This window comes from Sinocyclocheilus anshuiensis, unplaced genomic scaffold (assembly GCF_001515605.1).
Source record: "Sinocyclocheilus anshuiensis isolate Anshui unplaced genomic scaffold, SAMN03320099.WGS_v1.1 scaffold150, whole genome shotgun sequence".
Lineage (NCBI taxonomy): Eukaryota > Metazoa > Chordata > Actinopteri > Cypriniformes > Cyprinidae > Sinocyclocheilus > Sinocyclocheilus anshuiensis.
Window position 1 is genome coordinate 134,463 of NW_015546025.1, and position 12,102 is coordinate 146,564.

General features: G+C 35.9%; 1 protein-coding gene across 5 annotated transcripts in view; it reads right to left on the minus strand.

The window, feature by feature from the left end:
• LOC107698647 (septin-7) overlaps nucleotides 1-12,102 on the minus strand; it is a 59,809-nt gene continuing 47,707 nt past the window's right edge. For 3 of the 5 annotated variants that reach the window (XM_016499713.1, XM_016499712.1, XM_016499717.1), the window contains 9 exons: nucleotides 11,497-11,614; nucleotides 9,893-9,985; nucleotides 9,434-9,530; nucleotides 6,011-6,062; nucleotides 5,405-5,530; nucleotides 4,948-4,968; nucleotides 2,824-2,959; nucleotides 2,557-2,702; nucleotides 1-1,011 (listed from right to left, as the gene is read on the minus strand). In XM_016499713.1, the coding sequence (XP_016355199.1) occupies nucleotides 975-1,011; nucleotides 2,557-2,702; nucleotides 2,824-2,959; nucleotides 4,948-4,968; nucleotides 5,405-5,530; nucleotides 6,011-6,062; nucleotides 9,434-9,530; nucleotides 9,893-9,985; nucleotides 11,497-11,614 (826 nt within the window). In that variant the 3' untranslated portion in view covers nucleotides 1-974. The remainder of the gene's footprint in view (nucleotides 1,012-2,556; nucleotides 2,703-2,823; nucleotides 2,960-4,947; nucleotides 4,969-5,404; nucleotides 5,531-6,010; nucleotides 6,063-9,433; nucleotides 9,531-9,892; nucleotides 9,986-11,496; nucleotides 11,615-12,102) is intronic. The other 2 variants (XM_016499715.1, XM_016499714.1) reach the window with 1 other exon arrangement.

Genomic DNA, 12,102 nt, shown 5'->3' on the forward strand with positions numbered 1-12,102 from the left:
TGGAATCATCACAAGTTTATTATGTGACTTTGTACAATGAAAATGAAAAAGCAAAACAAAGAGAAACAAAATTAACAAAAAAGTTGCAGAAGTACATGACCGAGAGCTAAGTGTCAGCTCTGATGGGAACTCGTGCCTATAGAGAGAAAAACACACATCAACTGGCCAAGAACGCCAGCTCACTGTTCCTGAATCAGTTTACATGAGCAGGAGCAGGAAACACACCCGCTGGAAGCCAACAGACATCAACAGATCACTTACAAATGCCCACCATGTGTGATGAATCCTCCATTCACATAATGTGGTACAGCTCGTCATTACAGGAGGATCCATGGACAAATCATGTGACATTCATAAAGATGTGTAAATGCACAAGCACTTAAAACAAACAAACAGTGAACTGGAAATTGACAAAATAATGGTAACTGAAAAAAAAACAAACACATTTCATGAATGGCTAAGGTCCATGGCTAAATAATTTAAATTACACAAATATTGGAGAGCTTAACATTTCAGGAAGGGAAAAGAAGAAGCCACAAAAAAAGGTTGCCGTTTAAAGGCCAGAAATGCCTGAGGTAAGATTCAGCCTTTATTGACGTGGCCAATCAATCGTGACCTCGGATCTAAAAGCACTAAACAAACACGCGATGCAGGAGGGGAATTTGACGCATTACAAATTCAAAGTCCTAAGAGGTTATCATTTCAAACAATATTGCATATCTCTGAGAAGTTTGTATGTTTTATTTGTTTTAGATTAGGCGCTCTCAGTTTCTGTGAGGTCTGGCAAATGAACCGACGCTTTAGATGTGGAGAAAGAGCCTAAAGGATGGATAGAGTTAAGTGTTTCCAGGTCAGTGAGGCGTCCCCACAACAACACAAAAACATAAAAAAACATGGGGCTTTATATAAATGTATGGTTTTGGTCGACAGACTGGTTTAATTGGCAACTAGGATGTGATGATGGTCCAAGTGGTTTAAAAGATCTTCTTCTTTTTGTTCTTTTCCAAGGTCCTTTAGGATTAAAAATAAGAAAAGGAAATAAACATTGACAGGCACACTTTACAACAGATTAAAATAAAATGTTACACAATATCTTTTAATTACACTACCAATCGGAAGTTTGGAATAATACATTTTTTTTTATGCTCAAGCCGTTTTTATTTGATCAAAAATACAATAACAGTAATATTGTATAATATTACAATTTTACAATTTTATATATTACAATTACAATTTAAAATAAGAGTTTTCTATTGTAATATATTGTAAAATGTAATTTATTGCTGTGATCAAAGTCTCTTCTGCTCATCAAGGCTGCATTTATTTGATCAAAAATACAGAAAAAACTGTAAAGTTGTGAAATATTATTGCAATTTAAAATAACTGTTTTCTATTGTAATATATTGTAAAATGTAATTTATTGCTGTGATCAAAGCTGAATTTTCAGCATCATTACTCCAGTCTTTCAATGTTGCTTGAAAACAGTTGTGCTGCTTCATATTTTTTTTGTGGAAACCAAAAAATGTTAATTTCAATTGAAAATGTTTCATTTTTTACTTACCCCAAACTTCTGAATGTGTGTGTGTGTATGTTACACTGTCATTCAAAAGTTTGGGATCAGTAAGAATTTTCATGTTCTTTAAAAAAGTCTCTTCTGCTCATCAAGGCTGCATTTATTTGATCAAAAATACAGAAAAAACAGTAAAGTTGTGAAATATTATTGCAATTTAAAATAACCGTTTCATATTTTAATATACTTTAAAATGTAATTTATTCCTGTGATCAAAGCTCAATTTTCAGCATCATTACTCCAGTCTTCAGTGTCACATGATCCTTCAGAAATCAGTATAATATGCTGATTTATTATCGATGTTAGAAACAGTTTTTGCGGCTATAAAAATAAACTACTATAAAATAAAAATGTTTATATATTTTTGAAAGAAATTAATACTTTTATGTATGTATCTATTTTTTTCTGTAATGCAATACCATTCAAAAGTTTAGAATAAGACTTAAAAAAATGAATGCTATTATTCAGCAAGGATGCATTTATCAAAAGTGATGTGATCAAAAGTGACAGTAAAGAATTTAATAATGTTACAAAAGATTTCTATTCCAATTAAACGCTGTTGTTTTTCACTTTCTATTTATTAAAGAATCCTGAACAAATATTAAGTTTAAATATTATTTAAAATATTAAATAAACAAAAAACACTGAAAATAATTATTATAATTAGTACTTGAGCACCAAAAATAACTGAGCAGCAAATCGGCATATTTTCATGATTTCTGAAGGATCATGTGACACTGAAGACTGGAGTAATGATGCTGAAAATTCAGCTTTACATCACAGGAATAAATTACATTTTACAATATATTCAGAAAGAAAACACTTATTTTAAATAGTAATAATATTTCACAATATTAACAATAAAAAGTGTGACGCAATGCATTCTGGGATTTCCTTATGCATAAAGGATGCATGCAATTCTGCCTTAGACAGCTCACTAGGTTTAGCAGCAGAGCTCTGGTGTGTCCTTGTAAACGAGTGCGTACCTGGAAGCGTCCAGCTTCTGCTGCTCCAGAATGCGTTGTTGGGCCTCCCAGCTGACCTTCTCCTCCTCGAGCTGACGTCTCTTCTCCTCCAGCTCCTTATGCTGGGCCTCCAGGTTCTTCTTCATCTGTTCATGACGCCGCTGCAGCTGAACAGACGAAACCACACCAGCAGAGGGAACTCAGACTCCATAACATAACAATCATTTCCGAAGAGTACACAGCAGAAACTGTCTTCAACGATGAATTGTTGGTGATTGCTGGTGGTACCTCTGCCTCAGAGTCTTTGAGTTTCTGGATCTTCTCCTTGACCTTCATCTCAAACACCTGCTCCATCTCCATCTCCATCTTCTTCATCTTCGTCACATGTTCTCTCCTCTCCTCCTCCATCTGTGCCAGTGGGCTCCTGTTCACATCCACACACACGAGCAGAAGCATCGCACGGGCAGATGCACAGCACGCATTCATTAGACGGTTTACTCAAAGAGCCTGATTGAGTTTTAGAGACAAATAGACCCGTGATGCAGGAGCAGTAGGGAAGAGAGGACCCTGCTGGGAAGACTTTAGGACCCAGTGTGCTGAGGTTGAGTTAGTAAGCTGCAGCTGTGTTAGTGTGCAGACGCTTATCAAACACTCACAGCAAATGAACCATCCAAAAATCACATACACACAACTAGTCAAGACTATATACAGATAATCTGGAGCTGGATTATGGAGGACTGAAGGCCTGTACACACAGAGTCTAATGAGAACATACAGTATGGAGCAAAAGTTTGCAGAAACAAAAAAATTGATGCAAATTATCATTACTCTCTGAAAAACAGTTACACACCTGGATGAAAGTAAAAATGCATGTTTTTCCATGCTTCAATTAAACAAATACAGACAAACTGAAACAAATAAAACAAACAAACCAAAACCCAAATCACAGTCCGCAAAAAACAAACAACATAAAACTAAACAAAAATTAAAGCAAAAATGACCTACTCAATGAAAACAAACAAACCAAACAGATCACCTGTGTTGCTTTTCATGAAGCTAAATTTGAGTTTAGTTTGAGCAAACTGTTTGTTTGTTTTAATAAGACTGGTTTTTAGAAGTTTTCGTTGCCAAAATTGCCCAGCTTTTGCGGCTGCTAATTATTTTTTACATTTATATTAATTTGATTTATTATATTCTTAATTCATTAGCATTTAGCATTTTAACAATTAATTTTCAACTTTTAATTTATATTACTTTAAATAAAAGCTGTAGAATATATGAAGCTTTTAAAAATGGCTAAACTTGCATGTTTTTCTTTTAAGCTCTTTGTGAACCTACATAAAATATTACTTAAATTTAGTTAATACACTTGCATTAATGTAATCATATTTTCTTGCAGCTGTCTTCTCAAACCTTTGTGACAGCAGCAGCGGTGGTTCTTTCTGCCTTGTAAATGCGTTTAAATTCATGTTTTTCAGAACGATCTCAATCTTCAGCAGAGAAGTGAATCGTGTCAACGCAAGAAATCAATCACTGACGTGCTCCACAGTTAATCCCAAACTCTGAATCAAACCCTGAGTCGACAGGGAACGCTTATAGCAAGTGTTTTCAACCCGCTGAGCCTGATCTCATTAGGTTGGATTTGTTTGAACCCTAAAACTCCTGTTTAAAAAACAAACAACAACAAAACAAAGAGAAAAAATAATAATAACACACACAAAATTACCTGCTGTGCAAAAAAAAAAAATGATATAAAAAAAAAAAAACCCCCAAAAAAACCAAACAGACAAACTGAAACAAATAAAACAAACAAAACAAAACCCAAATCACAGTCCGCAAAAAACAAACAACATAAAACTGAACCAAAATTAAAGCAAAAATGACCTACTCAATGAAAACAAACAAACCAACTCATTTGGTAAAAAATTATAATATAAAAAATAAATAAAATAAAATAAAATAAAAATAATCCCAAAAACAAGCTAACATACTCATTTGGTTTAAAAAAAAAAAAAAGGTTGTGTGAAAGTGTTTATAAAGACACTTTATTTCAAAATTATGCAAATATTGGTGTGTACAGGCCTTTACTCCTGTCAGGCAGTTTCCAAAATAGTTTACCATGAACATGTCCTGAGTTGCCTAGCTTCTTAACAAACACTTTTAATTTACTTTCAAGTCTTCCAGCTGACAGGAAGCAGGATAAGCGTCCTTAAATTGGCTAAAGGAGGACACACGTGCTACAGAACAGCAGTTTGACAATGTCCCTAACACAAAGCTGGAACTGCAGCTACACACACTAGTGAACATTGAGCAGGACGCCCGACTCCGAACGTGAACAGACGAGGAGAAAGAGGGAAAAACAGAGAGCAGAGGAGAGGATGAGACAAACGTGAACTTGTGCACGACACTTACATGCCATCAACTGTGTCAGATCTAAAATCAGAAAACACAAACACTTAGCATGCTCACACTGCATCGTGTGTTAGAAAAAAAAAACAACGTTAGCAGCTGAATCATGTACTTTTGGCCGCTCTTATGCTTTGGTTAAGATGGGGGCTCTTGAGGGTGGATGTGAATGGCTGTTAGCGAGCGTTTAGACTATATTTGAGGGTTAGTGACAGGTCTGTGCTGAGCGTGAACCGCTGTGGCTGTTAGGAAGCCTGGATGTGTCGACTGGTTCAGTACCACTGCGTTGACTTATTATCAGCATTATTAGCATGTGTCAGTCTAGCTCTGGGGTCCAGGTTTAGACGTCTTTACACACTGATCCTTTATAGTGATCAGAAAATCGTAGCAATCATGCTTGTGTACACGTATTGAAGTATGGCTTAAAATAGGCTCTCGAGCTTGAATTAGTGAAAACACTCACTTTGTGAGTTGGCCTTTGTTTTTGTTGTTGTCGACGCCGTTGTAAGTGACCGCGGCCAGTTTCCTGCTGCGATAGTTCTCGTAATGGACGTTGTTGGTCACGTCCTTCAGGTCCTGCATGTGAGTTCTGTGATTGAAGAGAACAAATAAATGACAGATTTATATCACGGCATGTACAACTCTGTCTTATATAATCAGAATGTTTCTTGAGCAGCAAATCATCATATTATACTGATTTCTGAAGGATCATGTGACACTGAAGACTGGAGGAATGATGCTGAAAATCCAGCTTTGATCACAGAAATAAATTAGATTTTACTAAACATTCACATAGGAAACAGTTATTTTAAATTATAATATTATTTCACAATATTACTGCTTTTACTGTACTTTTAATCAAATAAACGCAGCCTCGGTGAGCAGAAGAGACTTCTTTTAAACATTTTAAATCTTACAGACTTTCAAACAAAAGTTTATTACAGTGGGCCACAGATGAATCGCTCTAATATGGATGTTTCTGACTGATCAGGGGTCAGTTTGGAGGAATCATGAGAATGTCAGCTCCATCATCAGCTATTAGTGCTGGTGTAGAAACAGGGTTATGTACCTGATGAGCATGTTTCGAAGGATTGTGAAGTCACAGTGCTCCCCATTCTCCACTGAAAACAACAACAACAACCACAAAATCAATTTAAAGTGAATCAGAAAACAGCTTTGCACTACAACATCCATGTCTTCCCATCCTGCTGTTAAAGACGACTACAATTAAAAAATATACATTTAGGAAAGTTGTGCCTTTTGGGCTGAATGTCAGCTTGCATACTATTAATCATATATAATGACATATAATTTTATGATATTACAGACAGTGGGTTACTTCATACTTAGTACAAATTCTTAATTGTTAGGCACAGTACACACCTTACATACTGACTATTCTCGTAGAAGTATGCAAACTGGTATTAATATGGGCTTCATAATTGCATACGAATATCCAATTTGGATTATATACAGATCATCTGGAGCTGAAATATGGAGGACTGAAAGCCTATACACCAAGTCTAATGCGAATATATAGAGCAAAAGGTTGCAGAAAAAATAATTCACTCAAGTTAATGCAAAATATCATTCTCTGAAAATAAATAAATAAATGTTATACACCTAGATGAAAGGGAAAATGAATGTTTGTACATGGTTTAATGCAATCGAAACAATCCACAGATTAAACAAAATAAATAAAACCTTAAAAATATAAAACAAAACCACAGAACCAAAACTACAACAAAAATGTGCGCAAAAAAACAACAAAAACAAAACAAGTTTAACTAAACAGAAATAACGTAAACAAATATCAATTTGCTACCCCCTCCAAAAAAAACAACCAAAAAACAAAAACCAACCTAAGCTAAAATAAACAAAAATAACCTACTCGTTGTAAACAAAAATCAATTGCACCAGAAAAAAACAATCAAAAAAACAAAACACAAACCAAACTAAGCTAAACTAAAAAAAAAATTAAAACAAAAATAAGCTACTAGTTGAAAACAAAATCAACTGATTTTGAAAAAAAAAACAAAAAACAAAAACAAACAAAAAAACAAACAAACCCAAATTAAACTAAGCTAAACAAAAAAAAATCTGCTTGTTGAAAACAAAATAATCGTTACAAAAAACTAAAATTAAGCCAAGCTAAACACAAATTAAAATGAAAATAACCTACTCGTTGGAAAAAAAAAAAAAAAGTAAACCAAACAAGCTGCTTTGCTAGCTGAAGCTCTGACAATATATGACAGGGTCCATAGGAACAAACTGGCATTCATCATTACTCTGCTACTGTAATGTACAAACTGACCAGCAGGTGGCACCTGATCTGGCACTGCCTTGTGTCTCCTGTTGCGTGTGCGTCACTTATCTAATGAATGAAGCAGACCTCTCCCTCCTTCTCAACCACATGCCATCTGTGTGCTTACATGCTGCTGAAAGCATCTCAGGCATTCAAAACTCACCCTCTTAAAACACAGATAACCACTGGATCCAAATACAGTCATCAAACCCACAGCCTCCTGATCACATCTGCTTTATCTATCTGTCTAGAGCTGACAAACTCTGAGCTCAGGCACAATAAGCCTGCTCTCAGTGCGGCTCGCTCCAGAGGATCTGGCTTAGCGACTCTGGTGTTATCAGAGGTCAAAGGTCTAGAAAGAAGGGGAAGTTCATGCAGGCATCAGCTCCAGCCAAACCGCTCCGGTGAGCGAGCAGAATCGTGACAAATCAAATCAGCATCTGATCTTCAGCTCGAATTGCATGAGCTCTGAAATATCACTGGACCTTCATCTTCAAAGCTTCATTGACGACTCATATTGGATACTGTATGTTCACGGCGTATCATGTGACCGGCTCTACAGGAGCTCTCGATCAAACGTCTAAAGACACACACACTTCCTGTTTGCAGATCTGCAGGCTTTCACTTACTGCACACCTTAGTGTGTTGATCACATGACCCTAAACACACTATGAGGACAATCACTTCATTAAGCCTTTCATTTATAAAATGTCACTTGTTTATTCTTTCATTTCTGTAAGAGGCCTTTATTTAATTTAATAGCTACAGTGTTGTTTTCATTAACTACAACTATTAAAAACACTTTTGCTAATTAAAATAAAGAAATATATGGGGGAAAAAATTAGATGAAAGTTTTCTGGAATGTTGCCTTGGCAAGTAAATGAAATAAGCTGAAGCCGAAGTGATTACTAAATTAACTAAAACTAAAAAAAAAAAGAAGAAAAAATGACAAAAGCAAAACAAAATTACTCAAAACTACAATAAAATTAAAATGAACTAAAAATATGAAATAAAAGCTAACTAAAAAAAAACAAAAAAACAATGCTAATAAAATAAAAAATAAATAAACTGATAAAATAACACTGGCTTGTACCTCAGTTCAGAACTGAAAATGCTGCATTTCTTTATTACATCAAAAACATGGCATAATTTATCAGCAGAAAAGTCATTTCTGACACTAGTAAAGTGATTGTTTTATTGCTAATACTTGCTTTTTATTGTATTCTAATTGGTCTGTTGTGTGCTAAACTTAATTGGCAATTAATTAAATCAGACATTACCAAACTACCAAGTCAGCTGAACCCCTTTGACCTAAAATATTTAAGTTAATATTTCTGTTAAATAATAGTTCTCTCTTTACCTGTATGTCATGTGATCATTAACTGACATTAAATAAATTATTTATATTTGAATTCAAATGATTTGTATCAATTGTACAATTAATTATTCGCTTTTCATCAAATCACGTACCGTCTGCAGTTCCCTCATAAAACCCAGTCTGGGAAACCCTGAATTAAAATATAATTAAAATGATAATAAATCAAATTATAAAGCTATACTGACCAATAATTAAAAAACAAAAACAAAAAAAAAAACAGTGTGCATTTAATGGTATTATGGTGTCATCACAAAGAAAATTATTATTGCTAGTATTCACTGATGATCATAATCAGTAACACTGATAAGTTACATTAATGCTCTTACGACAAGAACTGGATTATATTTTCTCTTCCTAGGGTGTTTCTAAACTGTTGGAGGGCACTGTATACATGATATCCTGTCCTCCGGCTTTGGTTTGGCCATTTAAAATATAATCTGACTGAAGTGAGAGACAGATGTTCACAGTCCTGAATGATTCACTGGAGGCTAGACATCGTCTGGTGAACGTGCCAGAAGTTCAAGCTTTCTGTGCTGTCACCGGTCAAAGGGACTGTTTTATCATATTCAAACTGCACAATAAGAGGTACATTACTGTCTGTAGCACAAACGGTGTGGGACGGCAACAAAAGCCTTAGCACACATCGCTAATGAAGCTGAACAACTATATTCAGATCTACACACATCTGTCAGACTCCGATCTGTTGTGTACTAGAGAAGATCAACAGCCTCAGGGTCTGTCCTACCCTACAAACACACACACACACACACACACACATATGAAGGGGGAGGTGACCTTTCACCCCTTACCTTCTGCCACGCCCCAGGGGTACTGCCTGCCCCGTACACGCTTCCCATTGACCTCGATGATGGTGTTACTGCCCACCACAGCCAGCGGCAGACGGTCCTGAGAGAGAGAGAGAGAGAGGCTGGGAACATCAGGTGACTGATATTGACTCTCAGTGTGTGTGTGTGTGTGTGTGTGTGTGTGGTATTGATGATAATGTACTGTTTCAGTGAGTGTGTCTCTGTTTGACCCATTTCCCTGATGGCAATTGATGGTTGAAGTTTTCCGGATGGTTCATGCTGGTGAGCTGATTTAAACCACTAAAACAAACTCCAAAACACTTCTATCTAATAGAGGACAAATCTATTGGGGTCTTAACGTCATCTAGTCATTCAGACTACCCACCAATTAGTCAATTCTGAAAATATCCCCTAGTGTCAGTACAAAAAGAATAATTCATTAACTATCGTGAACACACAAACCTTAATCTTCTTGACTAGTTTGCTCTCCTCCTCGTCATCAGTCTCTGGGAACTCATAGATTTTGATCTTGTGTTCCTGGATCTCTCTCATTATCTGGGCAAAGAGCAAAACAAAAGGACAGAGTGAAAAAAAAAGCATTAAATTGGTGCTGACAAGTAAAAAGACCTGCTATCTCCCAGCAGGCTCTGTGGGCTCTCAGTGTCACTGGTTTGGGATTGCATTTACTCTCTAAGGAATCAGCATAAAAACCATGTGTAGACAGATTTATCTCTAGTGTTATGATGAGTTCTTACTGGAGCCGCCGTTTGCAACACCCCCCCAACACTCCAACACACACACACACACACACCAGTCGCTTCAGCTGGTTTGCAGATGTTAAACTGTCCCACATTCATCATTTGAAACTCTGGGAATGCTTTCATGAAGCTGAGATGTGACATAACTCCTGTGTCTCTATGAACGGCTGTTCATCAGGAAGGGCAGTTAATATCAAACTGAATGGAGGCTGAATGTTTGTTCATGCACATGAAATAGCAGCAAGCTTACCTTAGGGATTATATAATGGAAAACAAGATTTTCTTTGCTTTATGAAATGAGCAATGTACTATGTACACATGTGATCTGTTCCAAAACCTAGTGAGCTGCCTAACTAGTCAGCATTTTAAGGCATCATAGGTGCAAAGGCTGACACAAAACCTATTAAGAATTATTATGACGTGTTAAAAGATATTGTTTTGATTTAAACCAGCATTGCATGTATCCTTTGAGAAGACAATCCCAGAACAGAAAATCAAGAATTTTTAATTCGGTACTAAAAATTATCAATAAAAATTTTAGGGCTGTCAAATAGATTAATCAAGACTAATCGCATCCAAAATAAAAGTGTGTTATATTTATATTTAATTATATTTAAATGTATGTATAAATACACATGCATAAATGTACACATTTAAGAACTATATATATATATATATATATAGTATGTGTGTGTATTTATATATAAGAATTAGATTAGATTAGAATTTAGAATTAGGATTAGAACAATACATATTTTTGCAGTAATGTCTCACTTTGTGCAGAATTCTTAGCTGTTCCTAATAAACCTTTGAGTTTTGGCGGAAAACTGAAGAAATATCCTTGTGTTCCTGTTTGCAATTGGCAGGATTTCTGTAATATGCTCTGTCACACTGTTACATTTGTAAAATAACTTGCAGTGGTTTGAATGTTTGGAATTATGTGAATGTAAAAAAGCGAATCTGGAATCCCCTAGATTTTGCTGTGCACATTAATTAGCGACCTGCGCCGCATAGTGAACTGTTCTGAGACCGCTGAAAGTATACATTTATTAAATTCCATCCCAATTATTGTTAAATACTGAACAATAATGTGACTGATTGCATTTAGATTAAATGACACCAACAACCTATTTAGGAGTCACTAACATGGTAAGGACGTTCAACTCCTTTCACAGCCAGTTTATGACTAAGGATCATAAAGAGAGAGAAAAATTATTCTAAAAAACTGAATTATGATGTTTTAAATCTTATCTGATGTCCTAAAATCTACAGGTACAGAGTTTGCCGTTAGCACACGATCACTCTCACCTGCTTCTTGAACTGTTGGCACTCCTCAGGAGTCAGTGTGTCTGCTTTGGCGATGAGTGGGATGATGTTCACTTTTTCATGTAACCGTTTCATGAACTCAATATCCAGTGGTTTCAGTCTGACGGACAGAGAGAGAGAGAGAGAGATAGAGAGAATGTGAGGGTTTAATGTTTCAAACTAAACACTGAGAACAAGTCCAAATGCAGGCGCACAGGTTTCCTCTGTAGTGCAGTAGTGAGGGATCACATTCACACTGCTGTTTGACAGCTTGGCTGAACTTATAGCTCGGCTCGTAGTAAAGCCACATGTGCTGCGAGAAGAGCAATAAGTAAACGGCAGGAAAATCATTTGTGCCTGTCCACTCAGGCCATTGTGACACTCACAGCCACTGTACACACACACACACACGCACACACTGGATTCCCATCAGCAGGTGAAAAGCTTTTTTTTTTTTTTATTGGGTCTTGACTAAATCAAGGTTAAATTGTATGTTTCAAATAGACAGTGTGCTGTGACATTTTATCAGATTGACATCCGACATCAGAGGAACTGAGAGGAGAATTTCAAAGGAAGGATTAGTGATTTTTGGCATCCATACTCTGAAAA